Genomic DNA, 24,694 nt, shown 5'->3' with positions numbered 1-24,694 from the left:
TAGAAAATCAAAGAGTCCAATGCACCTCAAACTCAATTTTCTCTTTTTTTCAAACCTCATTACCACTTTAAAATGTGATATTTTTAAGAAAACACGATCAGCTTGCTCAAACTCTAAGTTTTGTCACCTCTGACCTGCATAACTTTTCTGGCGACTCTGAGCCGTTAGCAGTTTTTCATGAATGAATTTGATTTGTTCTTCCATCTGCTGAACTGATTTTGACCCTAATTGTTTCCTCTCGCCTACCTGGTCCCAGCATAAAGGCATTATATAATGTCTCTTGTAAAGAACCGCATAGGAAGTCATACCAATACTAGCTTAGAAATTGTTATTGTATGCAAACTACATCATTGGCAAAATCTCATGCCATGACTCATGATATTCCAATGCACATGCTCGCAACATGTCTTTCAGTATTTGCATGGTCCTCTCCAAATGATCATCTGTCGGAGGATGAAATATTGTACTCATTTTTAACTGTCCTTATTGCTTCTTGAAAGCTCTGTCAAAATTTGAAGGTAAATTTTGAATCTCTATCAGAAACGATAGAGTCTGACACTCCATGCAATCTTACTATCTCTCTAATAAAGAGATGAGCCAATTGTTCAAAAGAACAAGTTGTCTTGCACGCGAGAAAATGTGCAAATTATGTCAATCTGTCAACGATCACCCAAATTGCATTTAATCATTTCTTAGTCTTTGAAAATTCTGTAACAAAATTCATCGTGATATCCACCAATTTCCACATTAGAATGAGTAATAGTTGCAAAAGTCCTCTCGATCTCTGAACTTTGATCTTCACTTATCGACACATGAGGCATTTGCTGACAAACTCAACATCTTTCTTTATTTCACTCCACCAAAAGTTGTCCCTCAAATTTTTGTACTTCTTGGTACTGCCAGGATAGATGGAATATCTGGAATGATGTGTCTCATTCAAAAGTAATTTCCTAAGTTCTTTGTCTTTAGGAATACATAGATGATCTCGAAATCTCAAGATTCCTTGATCGTCGACCTTGAAGTTCGAAACTTCACCCTTAGGCACTGCCAATTTAATCTCTTTCAATTCTAGATCTAAGGGTTGCTTCTACTTGATCTTTTCTATGACTTTTGACACTAAGGTCATCTACACAAACATCAATTGACCTGGATGGCATTGAACCTCTACTTTCTGTTCTACGAGGCTCATAAGCAGGTTCAATATAAGTAACCTTATAACCACTTTTGATTTCTGACTAAGGGCATCAACCACTACATTGGTCTTCCTTGAATGATATTTCAATTCAAAATCACAGTCCTTGAGCAGCTCAAGCCATCGCCTTTGCCTCATATTTAATTCTTTCTGAGAGAACATATATTTCAAACTTTTGTGATTAGTGAATACCTCAAATTGTTCTCTATATAAGTAGTGTCATCAAATTTTGAATGCAAATACTATTGCTTTCAGCTCTAGGTCATGAGCTGGATAGTTCATCTCGTGCACCTTCAATTGTTGACATGTATATGTGATAACCCTACCATGTTGTTTTAGGATGCATCTCAATCCCTTGTGTGATGCATCGATATAAACGGTGAATCTATCAGTGCTAGAAGGTAGAACTAATACTGGTGCAATTGTTAATCGCTTCTTGATCTCTTGAAAGCTTTGTTCACACTTCTTATTTCACTCAAACTTTGCTTTCTTCTTTATAAGCTTGGTTATTGAGACTACTAATATTGAGAATCCTTCAACAAAGCGCATATAATATCCTGCTAAACCCAAGAAACTCTGCACTTCAGTGGAATTCTTAGGTCTAAACCAGTTGGTCACCCTTCGACCTTAGCTGGATCCACCATTACTCCCTCTTTACTGATGATATGTCCCAAAAATAAGACCTGATTCTGCCAGAACACATATTTAGAGAACTTAGCATATAACTTTTACTCTCTAAGTGTTTGCAATATTATTCTCAAATGCTCTGCATATTGTTCCTTATTGACTGAATAGATGAGAATACCATCCATAAATACCACCACAAACTTGTCCAAATAAGGTCTGAATACCCAATTCATTAAATCCATGAATGATGTTGGGGAGTTCGTCAGACTGAAGGACATGACCAAGAATTTATAAGGCTCGTATCCTAAGCGAAAAGATGTTTATGCCACATCTTCCTCCTTGATTTTTAATTGGTGGTTACCAGAGTTGATCAAATAAATCGTCTATCATTGACAATGGGTACATGTTATTTACTGTGACTGCATTCAACTTTCTGTAGTCAATGACAACATCCAACACATAATATCAATTTGTAATATAGTTATAGCATCGAATAAATACAACATCCAACAACTCCTGCAACTACTCCTTTAGTTCCTTTAGTTCTACAGGTCTCATATGGTAAGGTGCAATAAAGATGGGTGTGATACTGGGAACTAAATTAATCTGGAACTCAACTTCTTTTTTTGGTAGAAGTCCTAGTAGCTTGTCAGGAAAAACATTCACAAATTCTCATACAATATCTACCTCTGCAATCATAAGGTTATCTTCAACTTTTATCTTCATATAGACCAAATACCCAAAGCAACCATTTTATAGATATTTGTTGGCCTGAAGACATAAAATGATTGTCAATTTTGTGACATTTATAACAGCTTGAAAGGTGAATAGAGGGGTCTCAGGTTGTTGAAAATTGATGCTCTTTTTTTGACAAATGATGGTTATGTGATGGTTAGATAATCAATCCATTCTAAAGATAATGTTTACCCCTTTAAATTCTAATAATAGAAGATCTATTGTCAACATACGCTCACCTATGAGTACCACATATCCCTTACAAGCCATATTCACATAAACAGTTTCTCTTACTAGTGATTATACTTGATAGTGTATGTCCAGCGGTGTAGGTGGAACATGCAATTATGCCACAAAAGTAAGAGTAGTGAAACTATGTGTTTCCTTCGAAAAAAAAAAGAACATGAGCACTAACGTGAAAAATGAGTAGAATACCTTTCACAACGTTCAGACTAAACAGAGTTTCCTGAAGAGTTGTTGCGTACACTCGGTCTGCAGCAACTGTTTTGTCCTTGGGTCTTGCTTCGTCTCTTTGCACTGGCTGAAGGAACTTCCTTGTCATGTGCCCCGTCTGCCCGCAATTGTAGCTCTTAATATTCTTGTCTTTGCAATGACCATCATTCTTGAGGTTACAAGTTCTATAATTATCGTTGTTTCTAGGTGTTGGTCCCTAATGTTGATGCCTCTTTGCTTCTTGATGTTCAGGCCTCTTTCCCTGTTGCTTGTTGTTGTTTCTTCCATCACTTTATTTATGTACCTTCTAAAACTTGTTATTGTTTTTTCTCTTCTTGTAGAAACCTCAAGACGATGAACTAGATTGTCCCTGCTGAACTTGCTTTGGTTTCTCTTCTATTTTTGCCTTCAATATACGTGCATCCCAAAACTCAAAACGGGATGCCATCTCAACTAACTTGCCAAATTTTTAGATTTGAAACAGTCCCACAAACTTTAGTATTTCAGGCCTTAGTCTGCACTCATAGAGCTTGCATTTCTGTTTCTCTATAAACACTGAAGCCTTGGCAAACTTGGACAATGAGTTAAATTTAATGGTGTAGTCTACCACACTCATACTCCCTTGTCTCTGCTTTCTGAACTCTTCTTCTTTGTCTATTCTTTCAATCCTTGGGAAGAACTACTAGTAGAACTTGTTCCTAAAGTTGTCTAGAGAACAAATTCTCCATCTCCCACTACATCTCTGATAGATCGCCACCAGTACTTTGCATCTCCCACCAAAGTTAGATGTAGTGACCCATGCTTTCTGGACTTCTGGACAATTTATGACATTCAGTGCCTTCTTTGCTTGCATAATCCACTTTTCTACCACATCTTCACCCAAAGTTCCATCGAACGTGGGCACCCTCATATTCGTGAACTTCTCAGTCTAAGAACTATTTTCTGACACTACTTGGTTTTGGCTTTGTTGCCTTGAATTCTATAGCAATTCATATAGAATTCTCTCATAAGTATAACCTGAAGGCACACCACTCCCCACGGTAGCATGCCCCTGTTCCTAAGATGTGGATGGTGCTCCTCCACCTTCAGCCCCTACACAGTGATGGGATGTGGTTTGAGAAGTTTGAGGGCTGATTGGTATGCTAGGGCTCGCAGTGCCCCTCATGGTTGGGTCATCCCTAGTTTGTCTCGTATGTGAAGATGCAGTCTGACTCCTACTTACCTGAGAGCCCCTCGATTGGTAGGATGTACCTTGGCAAGTTCTCATACTGCATTCATAAGTTAAGTAAGCTTACATATGAATGCATATATATTAAACATTCATTAATAATATGCAAGCAAACACACTCATCGTAAGGCTATTATTTATTAAGGCTATTATTTATTAAGGCAAGCGTCATCTTTAAGAAACAAACAAAGAAACTATCAAGTATAGTATTTGCAAGGGTTCTTGCATTATACAACCTGCAAATCCTAATAATAAGTAAGCCACAACTGGTCTTTATTACATGATACAGCATAAACAAAAACACGCACCTTACTATGTACATCATAAAACCCCACTAGCCCACTAAAGAGGTACTAGGGGTGTACGTGGGTTCTTCCTCATCCACCGAATCAGAAGGAACCCTTATAGTGATGGTGTTGTGGTGGTGTGAAAGACACAAAGATATAGGTGCATGTTCATATGTCATCTACCTCTCTTAGGTAAGGACGTGCCCCATGTGGGCTGTGCCATTCCTCATTCTTGTTCTTTCTCTCGGGTGGTAATGCTCTAAACATGTAATATGAGTTACAATCCTTATGCATCTTATTAAAAACATAAGAAATATAGATTCTTAAACATGTAATTTTATTGATCTATTCATAACATGAAATCACATAACAAGATGCATTTATGGATAAATGCCTCTATTTTATTTATCTAGAGAATTATTTACAAATGTTTACTTACCTTGAATCACCCAAATCTCAAATTAAGAAACAACCTTAGTCTTTCTGCAAACCCTGATCTTAAATGAGCAAAAATCCTAACAAATACTAAAATACTAAAATATCATTAAAGTCTCTTCTTATAAAAATTACGAGGGATATAGCCAACCCTCTTAATCTTATTCTCAAATTTTGGATCCAATCTAACCCGATTTTGAGTCTTGTATATCCAACACAACCCCCAAGTATATATAATTTACTTGCTCTATTTGACTAACTGGACCAGGTTGACCTACTCGTAAGGAGTAGTTCCCTTCTTATGAGAGGTGGGGAGTACAAACTCTAACCCCATCCTCTTATACATTTTTCTTTTTGATGATCCAAGATTTCATTAAGCCTAACCCAGACCCAACCTGATCTGAGCTGAGTCTCCAAACTAAACCTAACCTAGACTTAGTCTGGTCTAGGTTTAATCCAAACTGGACCTTCCTGGTTCAGTTACTAATTTTGCAACTTGAATCCATATCCAAATTCACTTTAATATGGATCCAAACCATACAGAGATTCAATCACTGATTCTCATACTGGATCCAGATCTAGTACAACATATTTGGACCCAGTTCTTTTCGGGTTTGGTTCAAAGTGAAACCAACACCCAATTATCCAGTCTGTGTTGGGGTCTGAACGAACTGGACCCAAACTTGGTCTGATTTGGTTTGATCCTACTGGATCCAAACTTGATTTGATCTAGGTTTGGTCTGATTGGATCCAAACCCAATCCATTCTATTTTGGTCTTGGTCCAACTGAATCAAAACCAGATCCGTTTTGGGTTTGATCAAAGTGGAACCAATCCCAGACTCGATTCATGATGGAAAATAGAAACAATCACTGTCTCGATTTTCTCCATATATATACATATACATCTAAAACAATATATATCTATTTATATTTATTATATACTTTTTATTATAATTTTATTTTATTTATTTTCCTAACCTTTGATCAACTCGGTTTGGGTCACACTCAGACCGAGTCGGTCTAGTACAAACAAGCTCGACTTGGTTTGAAGTGCACTCAGACTAAAGTCGGTCTTGTACAAACTGACGTGACTCAGTTTGGGTTGCACCTAGATCGAGCTGGTTGGCCGATTCGATCTGGCTTTAAAAAAGAGATAGGGGCCACATGGTGGTGTGTTTTTTTTTTTTTTCAAAAAATTAAGATAGAGGCCATGGGTTAACCCGTGACTCTCTCTCTCTCTCGTTGATAGGGTTGCCAATCGATCCAAAAAAAAAATTCTCTAAGGCTGGACCTTCCCCTGCCTCCCACCCTTTACGAAGGTGCCACCGGCAATGGCAGTTGCCGACGATGGAGACAAAGGGATGCCTTCTGTCTCCACCTCCCTTCTCTTTCTTGCTGGGTGCGGCAAGGACAAAGGATCACCTTTTGTCCCTCGCCCCTTTCCTCTCCTCTTCATCCTTGCAGCAGGGCAGCCCTACCCCTCTCCTCTTTTGGCCGAGCTCAGTCTGGGCCCCTACGGCTGAGACAGAGAGCTTGTCTTGTTTCTCACTCAACCAAAAAAGAAGCCGAAAGAAAAGAAAAGATGACTTACCCAAAGTCGCTTCCTGCAGTCGGCATGAGCTCTTACCATATCTTCCCATGAGCTCTCTCACGAAAGAATAGAGGAGAAGAGAGAGGGTTCACGGGGGTTTTTATAGGGACCATGAGGGTCTCTTCTTCATAATGGGGAGGCCTCCCGTCTCTCCCCACTTCCCAATACACTGGGGAAGAGGGAGGGACTCCCCCATTAATCCTCTTAAATGAGGGGAGCCTCTCTCCCTCTTCTCACATATGAAGACATGGGAATGGGGAAAGACTCTTAGGGTTTTACAACCCCGCTTACCACATGGTATACCAAGCAGTTAGTGTACATCACCTTGTGTTGGGACGTTGCAGGTTCAAAACCCAATGGTATACGGTTGTATAACTGGTAGGGGCCTGCCTAACCCCAACTTTCTCTGTGGAAAAAAAATATTTTGGTATTCCTCAGTTTTTTTTGCATCTCTTTGGTTGGATAGTGGCTTTGGTGAGGCATGGGTGTGTTGGCTTGTCGTTGGGGCTGCACTCGGGGTTCCTAGTCATCAAAAAAATAACTCATAAAGCCACCAAGGGCAAATATCATAGGTCACTAAGGGTATGTTTGATGACTTTTCCAGGATTGGGTGGAATGAACAAAACTTTTCATAACAATTACAATTGTACCAAGTCCAACGTTTCTATTCAGATGTGCTTCAATTCAAATACACTATGTTTGATGATGATGGGGGCATTTGCTTACATGTCCCCATGCATCTCAATTCACAATTTTCTCAACCAACAAATTTCCAGAACATCACAATGTGCTGCAACTAACCTATGCAGCGTTTTGCAAATAAAAGCATGTTTTATTCAATATTCCAATTAGGTAAACAATGACAAGAAAAACCAACAAAAAGAATAAGAAATCAACCTCAATTATATCAAAATAGGAGGCTTGATAAGGAAACACACAAACAACAAAGTAAGGAAACACGGAATCAAGCAAATGATTAAGGAAATCAAAAACCAAAAACCAAAACACCGAGTAGAAGAAAAGTCCCAAAATTTACAACCCTCGACGCATTGATTCGATCGAGAGAAAAGGAAAACCCTGCAACCAGAGGAAACCTAATTCCCTGGGAAACAAAACACAAGGATTCAATGTAACCTTTCCCAAGAAGAAGAAGAAGAAATTCTTGAGATTTCCGAACAGACGTACAGGAGAAACCCTTGTGGGAACGGAAGCAAAGAGCGAGAAAGGAGAGGGGACACCGCAACATTGCCGTTGCACATTGGCAGGGTCGTTGGGAAGGTAGGAGAGGCGGACGGAGGGACCGACGTCGAAGGCGGTGGCAAGGCTCATGCAAAGCTCGACATCGGAGAGGAATTGGTGACCAAGGAAGCTTAGGGGGGGCTTCACCCTCAAGAGAGAGAGAGAGAGAGAGAGAGTTGGGTGAGAGAGGGGCACGCTCGTCAAGGCAAAATTATTATTTTGTAATGGGCGGCGATGAAAGGCATTTTGCATGTCCATCGTGTCCAATGTTTGTTAAAAAAAGCGTTCTTGGCATATTTTTCGTCCAGTACAATGCGAGGGATGAGCCATCAAACATGCTCTAAGGGCACACACTCACAAGCCACTACCAGCACACTAGAAAGAGAGCAAACACTTGAAATACTTGTTTTTTTATTAATGAATAAATGCACAAAAAATGCATTGATATATAAAGGGCCCAATAGAGGACATTAGCCGTTAGGAATAGCTAACGGTTAGTTTAACTCAGCTAGCCGTTATACGGCTACTTTCCTTAGGCTTGTAAACTCTATAGCGCATATAGCTTATGACACACAGACATAAGCTAATACAAATCTTATAACCAAAACAAACGGGAAAAGAAAAAGGAAATAAAAAACACATATTCAAAGGATCCCTAACATTGAACCTAGGCTAAAAATATAATAATATATATGTTCTAACAATAATGCAGTAATGAGGTACCAACGGGGGCTCCGCTTGTCCCGCATGAGCAGTTAGTGTACATTACCTTGTGTTGGGACGTTTCAGGTTCGAATCCCAATGGTATATGGTTGTATAACCGGTAGTGGTCTGCCTAACCCCAGCTTTCTCTGTCTAAATAATAATAATAATAATAATGTGGTAACGAGGAGTCGCCACTTAAATTGATGTACAGTATTTATGTCAAGAAACAGAGATTGAAGTAGGAAGAAAACGATGTTAAGTTCTCAGATTAGGAGCAATAAATGCCTTGTAAGAGTATAACAACTTTTTTTAATGGAAGGCAAACATTTCATTCATGAAGCACATTTAGGTACGTTCAGGCAACCGAGATGGTCACAGAAATAAAGTAAAAAAAAAATTGGGGAACAATTCCTACAACCAACAAACCATGTTAGGGATTCAGCTCCCCACTTGGAACCAACTAGGAGTGTCAACGGGCCTGGTTTAATTGGACCCGACCTGAACCAAACGGTGAACCTGAAGGCCCGATTAATACATGGACCTGGGTATAGTTTGCAAAATTTTATATTAGACCTAGACCACGGCCTGAGTTCTGATTAAGACCAGCAATTTTTCATATCGGGTCCGGGTATGGTTTTTCTTATAGTGAACCCGATTAGACCAGGGTCTGGACCGATACCATACTCAAAAATCTGGTGCAAGTCTGGTTCCACCTAGGTCCGAACCAAACCCAACCCGTTGACACCCCTAGTGCAGAGTATACTAAAAAAAGACAGTGTCATCGAGAAATATGAACAAGATTTGGAAGGATAAGAAAGCAAATAGACTTTTTTTTTAAAGCCAAGCTGGGGTTAGGCACACCCCTACCAGTTATACAACAATACCATTGGGATTTGAACTTACAATGTCCCAACACAAGGTGACGTGCACTAGCGTTTTTGCTCATGCCGACATCGTGGCCGTCTGTTTGCATTTTGGATGAATGCCACATGGTTTTGTTGACTTTTGAGCTTTTTAAAATGCAAATCGGATGGCCACGCTGTCGGCATGAGCAAAAACGCTCATGTTCAGCATGACCTGATCTGCTTCCCTCCGGGGGTGGGGGGTGTGGGTTGGTCACGCCCATGGGATTTGAACATAGACAGCCCGTCTAACAGTCTAGGTCCCATCCCACTATGCCAAACCCCTTGGCTCTCTCAAGGAGATGGCCTTAATCATAGATTCATGGTACCTAGCTCTTGAAATCCTTGTTTTTAAACTATTGTTCTTATATTAGACAGATTCCATTAGAATTGCCAATGGAATGGAAAATGGGTAGTTGAAGTTCCAAAAACATAGTTAGACTCTATGCTTCATGTTCCTAATCTTCTTGTTAAATTTTCTGAGTCAGTTCTAACAGAACCTAAATTAGAATATATGCTTTTCATTCATCTTGTTGTGTGCTGCTGGATCAGAAGATAGGGAAGACCTTTCTGTGTGGACATGAGGATGGACGCCTACAAGTGTTGGGAGAATTCCACGCAATTATATCTTTTGGTCCTTAATTCCAAAAATGGAGTTGTGAACAATTTATTTACCAATGTAATAGCATCATTTTGACAAAGTTAACTAGTTCATACAGTGAAATAAGATGAAAAATAAGTTTAATCTCCGGACCGAGAGTATGGACATGGTTATGTGCAATCAGCAAAGCCATTTGAATCAATTGTTTACAGAGGACTGCATGGGATTAGAGACCCATCAAGATGTGTAGATGGAATACGATTCTAGTTGATTACATATGGATCTAAAACTGGATTGGAGATTGATTGCTGTAACATGATGAAAAAGTTTTGAAAAATCAGCCAAATTCATCATTGGAAAGAAGAAATATTATCATCTATTTCTGATCCATATAATCTTTATAAAAAACTTGTGTATTGTATACATTTCACCTATCAATCTGGACGCAATGATACCAATGAAATTCAATGCAAACATAAACATCTTGAAATGATCCATTCAACAATCGTCTATCATCATCTTATTATTATTATTATTGGTAGTTATTAACACTGTTGTTATTGTTATTATCATTAATGAGCGATCACCTTATTAATGATACATGTAAAATATTTCAGCATAGACGTCCAAAAAGATAGATCATACATTCTGGTGGATTGACCAAAATGCGGTATCAGAGAAATTGATTGCCATATGTGCTCTACACTTCAATATTTAACATAATGTATTTGAGTAAGATAACATTATCATCAAACCAGAAACACAAATATCAAGAAACAACTCATCTTGCTTTTTTATCATATTCTAATTTTTTTGTTCCTTTTTTTTTCCTGTTGATTGGAAGTAGCATTTGGCTATCATGCTTGGCATATCTACTGCTAATTTTAGCTGTTAACTGTAGGCCACTGTCATTGATCCCACTGATATTGATTCCCTGAAGTCAGATTTGAACAAGAACAATGTTGGTAAACAGTGTCATATTTTGTGCCATAGCTTGATGAACACTATTAGTAGTATCTGAATAATGTCTTGTATTATGCATAGGGGTGTCAACGGGTTGGGTTTACCCGGACCAAATCCTATAGGGTTCCGTATGGTGATAAATAAGAAGACCAGATTAAGACCCAGGCCCGACCCGAGTTTCGATTAAGACCCGTAATTTTTCAATGTAAAAATGATAAAAAATAATATTTTACTGGCTATGGCCTGGGTCTGGTTCATGTAGTTTTTATCGGGTCCTAGTATGGTTTCCCTTATAGTAGGTCCAATCAGACTCGGATCTGAACCCAATACCATATCCAAAAATTGTGGCCAGCACTGGTTTAACCAAGGTCCCAACCAAATTCGGTCCACTGACATCCCTATCGATCGATGGCAGTTTTGCCACACCTATCAACCAGAGAGAGAGAGATTTCCTCGACTAGAATTGGGAGTAATTCCAGCAGGGCACAAGGTCAATACAATCATTTTAGTCTTCCATAAGGTAACTTGGTTTTCTGATATGAATCAACTGACCGAGGTTAGTCCTCTAGGCACCTGTTTGAGAATTACTTTTTTAACTCAAAGACTATTTGTAAAATATGAAACATTTGGCGGGTCTTTGTAATTAAATAAAAAATTAGGCGTGTCCTTGTAATTTTTTCAAAAAAAAAAAAAAACGAGCGAGGCACCTCGACTGCCTCTCTCTCCTCCATCGGCTCCCTCCATCTATCGTGGCGTCCGCTCACGAGGAGGTGCTCTCTCTCTCTTAGAGATAGGGTTAGGGTTTGCAAAACCCCTAAAATTGAATTTAGGGTTTACTAAGTCTGATTTTTTATTGGTATGTTTAGATTTTAGTGGTTTTGCATGTTTTTACAATTTATTGAATGGATGCATGTTATCCGTTTTATTTTTTAGATATGCTGAGATTTAAAGGGTTTTGTATTTTAATTCTTATTTTTATAACATGCTAAACCTAAATTTTTGGTGTGCTTAGATTTTAAAGGATTGCATTTTAATACTTATTTTTACAATTTATTGAGTAAATTCATGCTGAATTCGATTTTTTTTTTGAGGGAGTAAGTAAATATGAGTTAAGTTACTGCAGAGGCAGTTGAAGGAAGGAAGTAGGTGCGATGGTGGTGTCCAGCTGCTGTGCGATGGGGTTCGTGGGAGGGGGATTCCTTAGGCCTTGTGTCATTCCTCCTCCGCCCTCCTCAGCGGCTCCTTTCGAGTGTCGATCGGATCCCGAATTGTCTGGCTCCTCCGAGAGTAGGAGTAGGAGGAAGCAGCACCAGTCAAGCAAGAGGAGCTCGTCATCTTCCTCCCTCTTTGTGCCGGCGGGGATGTCCTCCTCGTCCCTCATCTTCAGGTTCCCTCCCAACTTCGTGAGGCAGCTTAGCGTCAAGGTTCGGCGGAACTGCAGCAACATCGGTGTTGCCCAGATCGTCGCTGCCTCGTGGTCCAACGACGGGGCCCTCGTCAGCAACCACCACCACAAGGACGTGGAGGCAACCCTCCACCCTTCTCCCTGTAACAGTGACGATGTACAGTATGTGGTTCGACCACATTCTTGAGCTCCGACGGCTCCATTGCAGTTCATGCAGGTAATTTTTAGAAGAATCACGTCCTCCTCTCTCTCTCTCTCTCTGGCCTCCTCCTCCTCTCTCGTTTCCGTCATCTTTAATGCTTCTCCAATTTATTTGTGTTTACTTTTTTGTTTTATTTTGGCTTCATTCATGGCACTTGCAGAGTTATATTGATTTGGTTGGTTATCTTCCTTTTACTTTTTGCCCTGCGCATTTGGTATTCCACCCTGAAATCCCTTGATCTATTTTGTGTTTCGTCAATCAATCACCAAGCCCAATGATGGGTACAGTTGGGACCCCTGCTTGCTGATCAGCGATGATAAAGAATTGAAGATCCATCATTTCGTGAACTTCGATTCCCCCTCCGTGATGGTGGTGGGATTTATCGCATGATCCATCCATTTTATAGCCGTTTTCCTTTGTCTGTCTTGATCATCTCCTGTTGTTCTTCGGTGGATCTACGACATTGGCGCTCAGTGTGAATAATTTATTGGCTTCTCATTCTGATGATGGAGTCACCCACTTCGCATGCGCCGTTTTATGTCATTTGTTTAGACCAATGAGAGACCGAGTTGGGATTGTTACGCAATGGGTGCATCCACCAAACAGACCATCACACCCTGACGGTATGCTTCAATATATCCTCTTGCCTAGATGAAAGGAAAAATTGGGATATCATGTTCCATCCTTCATTCTAAGTTTTGAATTCCCGAATTTGTCTAAATAAGATGTGTGTGTGATGGTGTGTTTGGTTGTATGGGAATAAGCACTGTGGAGCACAATGCAATACCAAGTGTTTGTCATTTTATCTAAGTAAGCAGGTGCCTCCAACACATTATACATGTGTTATGGCAGGACGATTTAGCCGTTCATGTGGGTTCCCACCAGTTCTTGAAATATTCCTTAAAAAACACAAAACACAAAATCCTTTCATGCAACTGTGGTTATTAATGTAGAAATCAATGAAAAAGGTAAGCTTGTGAAATCGTTTTGTGTTAGTTTTGATAATCCATTATAATATTGTCGAGAGTGAAAGTTTTAATGCTGAGGGCATCGAGGTTGAAACATATTAACCAACAATTTAGAAGTAGCTTGTTTGTTCTCTTCATTTTCAATGAGTTTTTTTCCCGCTGCCGCACCCACTCCCAATTCTTATCATGTTTCATTTTGCTTATCATTGCGGTCACAATATGTCATCCATGCATGAGTAATGTATCCTATAGACCCATTCTTTCAGTGATTCTGGTGTCATGTGTTGCTTATATGTTTCCTTCTCAAACAATGGCAAGTATAATATGAAAACATTGGCATATCTTGGTGCTTGTGACTTCCCTTTCTTTTTAATCTTTGGTTCCACAGTTAATTTGTCATATTTAAACATGTTGCATGAGATGATGATGGAGAAAATAATGGGGGATTTCCATTACTTGTTCAAAATTCGATGTAAAATTTTCTGCTTAATAATTTTTTAGTCGTGTGCTTGCATCTATTGGTTATGTGTTACCTTACATTACATCTTTGTGTGCACGTTGCTTTACAGGAGAAAGGTTAGGGCGTCGTCTAGTTACTGATGCAGTGACCACTCCAGTTGTTAATACTACTGCTTACACATTCAAGAATACTGCTGAATTAATTGACTTCAAGGTATGCAGCAGCATCCTTGAATGAATGTGGATTTTGTTTGTTGATAATTTTTTACTTAGGTAGTGGAAAAAGATCTTTTCAGTAGAATGTCTTTTAGTATTAGTTTTCTGTTTATCGGTGATTGTAGCAGAATTTATTTCAGAGCCTTGATTTTGTGCAGAAGTGGAGATGCTGCATGATTCCTTTCATAATTCCTTGTATGAATCAAGCAAGCTAACCCCTCTATTGATTATCTTGACAGGAAGGACAGCATCTAAGTTTTGAGTACGGCCGCTATGGAAATCCAACTACTGAGGTTTCAGAGGAAAAGATCAGGTACTTTTTGCTTTTGTTGTGATAAATAATTCTTTGTGTTCATGCTCCATTTCGACGTAGGAAAGATGTCTCCCAGGGCTGTCCCATCAATGCCTTTGCTGAAGTTTAATGTTTATCAGTGCACTAGAGGGAGCTGAATCGACATTGTTGATGGCATCTGGCATGTGTGCTAGTACTGTTATGCTTATGGCATTAGTACCAGCAGGTGGACACTTAGTGACAACTACTGACTGCTACAGAAAGACTCGGATATTCATTCAAACAGTACTTCCTAAGATGGGAATATCGGTAATCACTTGTATTTTGGTTTTCTTGCTTGTCTCTTAAATTTTTCTTTAAAAACTGCCACAGGCTCATGCAAAGTTTATTGCACAGAGAACTTTTTTCTCTACATTTTTTAGATTTCATGTGGAAAATTACTCTAGAAGCTCGTAATGTTTTTAATTGCCAGCAATGTTAATTATGTTTGCAGATGAGATGTATTTTAACTGATGCTACCAATAACCATTCAACAAATTAATGGACATTTAATGTAGGAAAATCACTTTTCTAGGTTCACAAGAAAAAGCCTCTTATTTCTTATTTTAGCTTTAAAAAAATTCTTTATCATGAAAACACAAATAAAATTTAAAAACATGTAAACATTCATAAATAAGAAATTGCAGGAAACATATGAATAGTGGGAAGGAGCATGTCGAAAATGTCAAAAAGTTGTAGAACCAAGCTTTTTTTTCAAATATGAATATGTACCTTTTCCTTATTAGTGTGTAGTGATATAACACATTAGAGTTGAGCAAACTTTATCAAATAAAGTTCACATTCACTAACCACATTGTTATCTCCTTCTTGGTTCTTGTACAACTTCCAATTAATTTATAGATGAGCTTATCATGGTTATTACTAGTTGGTTTTGCTTGTATGATTCATTATGACTTGCAAACTTGTTGTATACTTCGTACTCCTTGAAGAAGCTCCATTAATCCAGAATTAGATTGTTTCATATCAACAAACAAATCATCTTGCTTTTTTATCATATTCCAATTTTTTGTTCTTTTTTTCTGTTGATTGGAAGCAGCATTTGTCTATCATGCTTGGCTTATCTGCTGCTAATTTTAGCTGTTAACTGTAGGCCACTATCATTGATCCCGCTGATATTGATTCCCTGAAGTCTGCTTTGGACAAGAACAATGTTGGTAAACAGTGACATATTGTGTCATAGCTTGATGAATACTATTAGCCGTATCTGAATAATGTCTTGTATTGTGCAGGTATCTCTTTTCTTTACAGAGTCTCCAACTAATCCTTACCTTCGTTGTGTTGACATCGAGTTGGTGTCAAAACTGTGCCATAGCAAGGGAGCATTGGTCTGTATAGATGGCACTTTTGCCACACCTATCAACCAAAAGGCCTTAGTGCTGGGTGCCGACCTTGTTCTGCAGTCAGCTACAAAATACCTTGGTGGTCACAATGATGTGAGTTAGGAATAGCTGCTGCAAAATATGTTGGGGACCTTGTTCAGTCTTTTTTCTGAAAGCAAACTAAAAGGATTTGTGTTTGTCGCAGGTAATTGCTGGTTGCATCAGTGGTTCAGAGAAGTTGGTTGGGATTGTTCGTACTCTGCATCACATTTTGGGTGGTGTTCTCAACCCTGTAAGTTTTACATAGTTATATTAATCCACTTGTGTTGTGCACGTGGATTAAGTTGCTGTCTTAATATTGTGAACTATGAATGCTTGCTTAGTGGGTTCTTCGTCTGTCTCCACCTAAGATTGTAGCCTTTTGAAACACCTGATGCCACTTTCCAGTTTCCACTCCTTGACACTCACTGTGGTGCTTATCGAGGCTGAGTTCTTATGGTCTATTTTTGCAGATCCACATGCAACTTGAATTTTTATTTATTACTATATGCTATTTAACATTTTGTTGATGGATATTTCTTCTCATGCAATCAGAACGCAGCATACTTGATTATCAGAGGCATGAAGACGCTGCATCTTCGTGTACAACAACAAAACTCTACAGCATTGAGGATAGCCCAACTTTTAGAGGCGCATCCCAAGGTATGCAAACTGTATGTGGTTCATTGCTAATATCTCTTAATCATGCATATATAGGGGAAAGTGTGTGTATACTAAGCACACATTTTATTTATTTATTTATTTATTTATTTGTATGCATGTCTGTGAATGCTTGCATGCATGTGCTTATGCACACGCAAGTACCATTTTTTTTTATCGATGATTTTTTTCCCCTTTTTCGATGAATATGCAAGTTCCATTTGTTGATTGGTTGCTAAAGCAATTCACAGGAAACACCATTTCTTCACTTCATGATTCCCAGCTCAATCACAATGTCAGATCTAACAGTTATTGCAGACACTATTCCTGTATATAGATATCCTGCATCAGCCAGGGTGTGTTATAAATGTCCTAGGCTGACACAAGTAAAATTGTCAGGTTTTGCGTGTCTATTATCCAGGCCTGCCTAGTCACCCGGAGCATCATATAGCTGCTAGACAAATGAAGGGCTTTGGTGGTGTGGTCAGTTTTGAGGTGTGCATATTAAAGTACTTCTCTTCATGTTGGTTTTGGATGCAACAACTTGTTCTCGAATTGGAAACCAATTTTGAGTATGTGCTGGTGCCTTGGCAGGTTTGCGGTGACCTGAATACCACTAGGAAATTCATAGATTCCTTGAAGATCCCTTACCTTGCTCCATCATTTGGAGGGTGCGAAAGCATTGTAGATCCACCCACGATCATGTCCTACTGGTAAACCCCCCCACCACCCCACACTGTCTTTCTCTCTCTATGGTCTTTATGGGGAGTATAAGCCCATACTCTTCTGCGAAAGAAATATTAAATTTTCACCAGAAATGACAGCAGATTAGACCCTACCTTTGACTTGAAAGGTTTTATAACTTGCAATGAGAGCTGCCATATAACCAGTGGCCAGTATTGGGCTGGATGAATCGATAAAACATTTCTCTGATATGATCTTTGTCCACTTTTTCTGGTGTCAGTAAGTTAAACAGCTTAGCCGTGAATTGGTTGAATAAGCTTTGGTTGATAGTTGATACCAATGTTGTCAGTATCGGAACGGACCTGTATCGTTTTGCCAACTATTCAGGTGAATCGGAATGGGCCGATACCGATTCTCAAGTGAATCATTCTGAATTGGCCAAAAAATAATTAGAAAATATTACGTGTCAATTAGAACTTGACATGTGTTAAAGTCATTAAAATGATATTAAAAATTAATTCTAAGCTTTTTTATATTTATTAAAAAATAACCGATTCAGGTCAGTATTGATACCATACTTATCGGCGCCTATACTGACAACACTGGTTGATAGTGGTGCTGGTTATGAGTCTGCTGTAACCCTCTGTTATAACATGTGCATCCTTTTTTTTTCTTCCCATTGGCTGATTTGTTTGGCTCTGTTGGTTAGGGATCTTAGTCCGCAGGAGAGAGCTGAATACGGAATCAAGGACAATTTAGTCCGATTTAGTTTTGGAGTGGAAGATTATGAGGATTTGAAGGCTGACATCCTTCAGGCTTTGGAGGTCGTCTAATCAATATTGGCGAACAAGAAGCAGTCTGCTTCGAGTGGAGTGAGTCTCTCTCTCTCTCTCTTGTCAGGTTTCTGAAGAGCTCGAAAACCATATATATATATATATATATCAACAACAACAACAACTACGCCTTCATCCCAAAACAATTGGGGTCAGCGATATGAACCAAAAAAGAAATTCATTTTGGGTCTTCCACATGAATCATTTTCCTTCAATCATTTCTATCCAACGCCATGTCCTCGGTGAGGTTCAAAGCATTCATATCCTTTCCTATCATCTCCATCCAAGTCTTCCTAGGCCTACCCCGACCTCTTTTAACTAATATATTTTCCCATTTCTCCAACCTTCTAACTGGAGCATCATTAGGCCTTCGCCGAATATGTCCAAACCACCGTAAACGATTCTCTCGCATCTTATTTTCAATGGGTGCAACACCTACCTTCTTACGTATCTCTTCGTTCTGAATCTTATCTTTTATTGTATTTTCACACATCCATCTAAGCATCCGCATCTCAGCTACACTCATTTTTTGAATATGATGTCTCTTGGCAGCCCAACATTCCGTACCATATAGTAAAGCGGGTCTAATAGTCGTCCTATAAAACTTTCCCTTCAACCGCAATGGCATTCTACGATCGCACAACACTCCAGTAGCACTTTTCCATTTCATCCACCCAACCTTTATCCTATGATTTACATCTCCATCAATTTCTCCATACTTTTGAATGATGAAACCCAAATATTTGAAATAATCATTCACCGGTATATCTTGCTCACCAAGCTTCACTACACTCCCATCACTACTTCGTTGCTTACTAAACCGACATTCCATATATTCAGTCTTACTCTTACTCAACTTAAAACCTCTAGCTTCCAATGTCTGTCTCTATAATTCTAACTTAGCATTAACCCCAGCTCTAGACTCATCAATCAAAACAATATCATCAGCAAACAACATACACCACGGTACATTTTCTTGAATTGATCTCGTAAGCTCATCCATCACTATCGCAAATAGGAAAGGGCTTAAAGCAGATCCTTGATGTAACCCAACCGTTATCGGAAAATTGGTTGTCACCCCTCCACAAGTGCGGACATTGGTTACTACTCCTTCATACATATCTTTAATTATACTAATGTACTTGAGAGAAACACCTTTCTTCATCATTGTCCACCAGAGAACGTCCCTAGGTACTCTATCGTATGCCTTCTCTAAATCAATAAAAACCATATGCAAATCTTTGTTTCTCTCTCTATATCTTTCAATAAGTTGTCTAAGAAGATGTATAGCTTCCATAGTTGATCTTCCAGGCATAAAACCAAATTGATTCTCCGATACCATGACAACCTTCCTCAACCTAGACTCAATCACCCTCTCCCAAAGTTTCATAGTATGACTCATGAGTTTTATACCACGATAGTTTGTGCAATCTTGTATATCACCCTTATTCTTATATAAAGGCACCAAAGTACTCTTCCTCCACTCATTAGGCATCTTATTTGTTCGCCAAATCAAGTTAAAAAGATTTGTCAACCATTCTAAACCTTTCTCTCCCAAGCATTTCCAAGCCTCGATAGGTATACCATCTGGGCCAACTGCCCTTCTTGATATATATATATATATATATATATATGAGCTCTTTAATCATTATGATATTTTATTCAAGTAACGCTTAGATATTTCTTCCTTTCTTTCGCTTGGACGGTAAACTTGAGGATTAAACTAAAGACCACTTTTTTTTTTGACAGACAAGCTGGGGTTAAGCAGATCCCTACCAGTGTATCGATCAAAAAAATTAAGAACAGGTTTGCATGGTTACAAGCTTACAGCCTAAGGATGCCAGTTCCTTGGAATTACATTATACTGACAGTAAAGCTATATTTGCCAAAAGATTTGATCTCATATTGCCCTTCCTTTGGGCAACACTAATCTTGGTGTTTTTGACCCTCTTCATTTGAGATTTGATTGGTACATCCTTGCTCCGTTCCTTTTAACTAAGCTAGGATTTTGACCGTCTACTTTGACATCATTATCACTAGTGGAACTGCCCACACAGTCCGAGAAAGAACTGTTAATCCGATGATCAGCATGCTCTGAGTGATCGACTGATCTGCTTCTGCTTAGGCGTAGATGGGCTATGTTAACTTTACGACAAGCCTTGCTTAAATCAACACTCAACTCACGAGCCTAGGGATGGCAGTGGACCCGGGTGGGGACGGGGGACAAGGTCTCCACTCTTGTCCCGTCTCAAAATCTTACTCTCCATCCCCACACGGGTTTTGATTTTAACCTCCATTCCTGCCTTCATCCCCATTTCATGTCCTCCATCTCCAGTTCAAACGGGGTGAGGTGGGGTGGGTCCCCGTTTTCCCTCGATCTCTCTAAAGAAAAATCAGGGATGGGCTAAGGCGGGGATCAGAGACGGGGCGGGATGGGGAAAGCTCAAGTCCATCCCTACCTCCATCCATGCTTGGATTTTGATTTTAACATCCATCTCCACCTCCAACCCTATTTCATGTCCTCCATCCCCAGTCCAAACAGAGCTAGGTGGGTCTGGGCCTCGTTTTCCCCCTCCTCCCTTTCCACTGCCATCCTCCCTACACGAGCCCTGCCTTTTTCTTTATAACAATCTCTTGTTACTGGCTCTTTTCTGCCGTCTTCTTGAAAAGACTTCCAACATCTGGAGTTTTTCCTTGTTGCTCTTCGAGTCTGCTGCTTGTTCTACGTGTGTGCCCTTTTTTTTTTGCTGCCACGTGCAGGACTTTCCCATAAATTCCCAGGTCATTCCCTCCACCCGATGTAAGTTGATTCCCTACATTCTGTCCTAGCCTATCAGGACACGATCATCGAGCTTGTCCGTCGTGCCCCTCCCGTTCAATCAGCCGTGCTCTCCGTCGAGGCCTGCTTGTAGGTGTCCACGAGGTCAGATCGCCTCCCTAGCTTGCACGCCGTGGGTGGGTGCCTGGGATTTCCCTTTTCCCCGGGATGCAACGTTGACTGACACCCGCATGGGATCTTGCTTGGCTCCTCCGTTCCTGATGGATCTTCCTCCACTGTCTCTGATAGAGGTTTGAAGCGATTTCCTTGTTTCTGGTTTGGTCCTGCTCTGCCTTGCCAAGGCTGTTTCTGGGTCACCTTCATTTGCTGCCACCCTGTGTTTCATGACTCTGATCGGAGGAGCATAGGCAGAGCTGGGGGGGGGGGGGGCGCAGAACTGGGCTGTAACCCAGTCCTGCCACCCGACCCAGTTAAAAAAACAAATAAATTTAAAAGCCCAGCCCTGACTGCAGCAAATAGTTTGATTTGTCCATATGAAATAGATTTTTATTAATAATTATAGCCATTTTTTATTTTATCTCAAAAAAAAATTTTTTGAAACCTAGATACGCCCCTGCAGATGAGTGCACGATTGCCCTGCAATGCCCACGGTACCGGATGTTGTTCTCTGTAACAACCTCCTGTTGAATAAGACAACCATTCTCAATATCAATTTTCACACACAGGGCCGGCGGGAAGTCCAGCGAGACTTCGAGTTTCATTCGGGTGTATTTGAGCCTTTCCTTTGTTCTCTCGTATAGTAATCAACCTCTATGAAGTCCCCACCCAAAGCTTTCGCTATGCCCTCGAAGATGTCCATTGACCATAATTCAGAGGAGAGGTCTGACAGTCGGAACCAGATGGGCATGTGGTTCGAACCTCCAGTTTCATCGGCATGCTCGGTCTGCCCACAGGTTTGTAACTAGCATGCACCCTGTCACTCACCATGCGCCCTTCCGAGAAATGTCAAGGAGTTGTTCCTTGTTGCTTGCCGTTGACGAAGAGCTCGTCCCTGAATGTTGAAAATGTCACCCCTCTCATATGCACCTACCAGCTTTTGAGTGCCTTTATCATGAAATAGTATTCCATTTGTTTCTCGGTGAGGCCTTCCAATAAACCTGTGAGCACTATGAGACTCATATGCTCAACCAGTTGAGCATAACTTGTAGCCAAAATTTTCACCTTTGGCCGGATATTGGCCTGTACTGCCTGAAGCACCTCCAGTGCCAACATTTGCTGGGAGGAGCCACTGGTCACCACATTGGCCCATGAACAGCCTCTAGCTGTTCCAGCTGAAAGCCCTTCGGTAGCTTCGACTACTTCCACTTGACTGCTGGACTGTTTCCCTCTGTTAGGTGGCGGCCACTCCTCCGCCCCTACCGGAATCAACCTTGTACTCACCATCGACGAGGTGCCGCAACTCACAGACTAAAGACCACTGGCTTAAGGGGTTACGTCCTTTTTTAGATCCACATTTCATTGGTCTTAGATTCAAACACTTGCTGAAGGGTTTACATTTCAATGACTTTTTGCATTTTTAAAATAATTCAGTGGATCGATTGGTTCTGATTTGAACTGAATCGACTAATTTTTAATCATCAGATGATAAGTGTTAATAAAAAAAATTATAAATATTAAAAACTATTTAAACTAAAGGTGGAGGTACGTTAGGGCCAGGGTGGGCGCATGTCCAACCATCCTGACCTGAAAATTCCCCCAATAAGGGTTTCGGATCGGAATTTGCAATAGAGTTTGGGTCAAGGTGGGCACAACCCGGGTCTGGCCCAGAGGAACACGATGTGTGCCCCTCCTGCCTGACCCCCCCTCTCTCTCACCAAAACACCATTCTGCAATTCCATTTGTCGAAAAATTTATTGATTATTTCAGACACCCTTCTCAGGTCCTCTCTCTCCATGGTTGAACGAGACACCAATAACAATCTCTATATCAAATCTCTCGCTATCATTGGAAAGTAATAAGTGCTAGGGATGATATGCGGTAGGGGTGTCTTTCCCTTGGATTATCCAAAAAATATATAAGGACTCAATCTCTGTTACGTGTTTGAGATTGCCTTGGATGTCAGGTCCGAGGAATTGAATGCTGCACCTTGAGGGTATGTTTGATGGCGCATCCTGCGTGACGAAAAATACAAAATTAACATAAAACCTAACAAACGTTGGATGCAGAGGACATGCGGAATGTCGTCCGCCATGTCCATAATAATGTGAAATTTTCATTACACCCCCTGTTACGAAGAGAACAGGGACGGAAGCTACAACATTTTAAAAAAAAATGGGCGGAGGGAAGAGGGTGTGTGTGTGTGTGTGCAGCTCCCAGAGTGGCGAAGGCAAGGCCGGAGGCGAGTTCTCTGGCTTCCCCCCTTTCTTCTTGCTTCCCCTTACTCTTTGTTCCCATCTCTCTCTCTCTCTCTCTCTCTCTCTCTCTCTCTCTCTCTCTCTCTCTCTTCTTGATTAGAGATTTTTTTCTTTAATTTTCATTGATTAGGTTAGATCTTCTAAATAATTAAGGCTTTTTCCTTTGATTTTTATTGATTATGTTAGATCTTCTAAATAATTAAGGTTTTTTCTTTTATTTTCATTGATTAGTTTTTTTTCTTTGATTTTTATTTTTTATTTTTATTTTTATTTTTATTTTTATTTTTATTTTTATTTTTATTTTTATTTTTATTGATTAAATCTTTTTTTCTTTGATTTTCATTTATTAGGGCTTTTTTCTTTGATTTTTTATAATTAAGTTAGATCTTCTAAATAAATAAGGGTTTTTCTTTGATTTTTATTGATTAGGGGTTTTCTCTTTGATTTTCATTGATTAGGGGGATTTTCCTTGGTTTTTATTGATTAGGGCTTTTTTTTATTTTCATTAATTAGGGCTTCTTATACTTAATTTGATTAGGATCTTTCTTGTATTTGATTAGGGTTTTTCTTTGATCTTTTTTATTAGGGTTTTTTATATTTAATTTTATGGTTTATTTTTCTTGTAGTTAGGGTTTTTTTGGTTTATTTATGATTTATTTTCTTGCATTTTAGGGTTTTATGATTTATTTATGGGTTTTGCATTTGTATATAAAAAAATATGAATTCTTATTTTTTCTCAAATTACCCAAAATTTAAATATTTTTTCATAATTGGATCCAGCTTGCGATCTATATTTGGAGTTACAATCCATAAATTTTTGGTAAACTTTCATAATTAGATCTAGTATGACACCAATTAAAGCATTTATATATAAAAAAAAATTAAATTCTTATTTTTCTCAAATTGCCCAAAATTTAAACATTTTTTCGTGCTTGGATCCAGCTTGAGATTTATATTTGGAGCTACAATCCATAAATTTTTTATAAAGTTTCATAATTAGATCTAATATGACACCAATTAAAGCATATATATATATATATATATATATATATATATATATATATATATATATATATATATATATATATATATATATATATATATATATATATATATATATATTCAATTCTTATTTTTTTCATATTACCCAAATTTTAAACATTTTTTAGTTTTTAGATCCAATCCAATATCTATATCCGAAGTTAAAATCCATAATAAACATGTTAAAACACTCGTATTGTTGGGCAAATCGGGTCACACGATCCAAAACAAAATAATCTGACCCATTATCCATGAGTGTCCAAGTTGTTCGCACATCTTCATCAAACAACGGACATTTGGAATACAACATCGAGTACTATCCAAACAAACGCTGGACTTGTTATAGTTGTTATGGAACGAACAT

General features: G+C 39.2%; 1 protein-coding gene and 1 pseudogene across 2 annotated transcripts; both read left to right on the top strand.

The window, feature by feature from the left end:
- The first annotated feature begins 12,110 nt into the window (after positions 1-12,110).
- Positions 12,111-14,544, top strand: LOC149841356 (cystathionine gamma-synthase 1, chloroplastic-like; annotated as a pseudogene). The gene is made up of 3 exons (XR_016431691.1): positions 12,111-12,581; positions 14,104-14,207; positions 14,449-14,544. The product of XR_016431691.1 is annotated as a cystathionine gamma-synthase 1, chloroplastic-like (transcript).
- LOC149841355 (cystathionine gamma-synthase 1, chloroplastic-like) lies at positions 14,519-19,925 on the top strand. Its single transcript, XM_090004770.1, has 9 exons — positions 14,519-14,810; positions 15,652-15,711; positions 15,791-15,994; positions 16,086-16,172; positions 16,475-16,582; positions 16,979-17,074; positions 17,174-17,292; positions 17,973-18,135; positions 19,846-19,925. Exons 1-8 carry the CDS (start codon positions 14,631-14,633, stop codon positions 18,094-18,096), a joined length of 978 nt encoding a protein of 325 aa, XP_089860896.1. The 5' UTR covers positions 14,519-14,630; the 3' UTR covers positions 18,097-18,135; positions 19,846-19,925.
- Positions 19,926-24,694: the final 4,769 nt, after the last annotated feature.

This window comes from Nuphar pumila, chromosome 4 (assembly GCF_984573655.1).
Source record: "Nuphar pumila chromosome 4, dmNupPumi1.hap1.1, whole genome shotgun sequence".
Lineage (NCBI taxonomy): Eukaryota > Viridiplantae > Streptophyta > Magnoliopsida > Nymphaeales > Nymphaeaceae > Nuphar > Nuphar pumila.
Note: the sequence above shows the minus strand (reverse complement) of the source record. Positions and strands in the feature narration are given on the sequence as shown.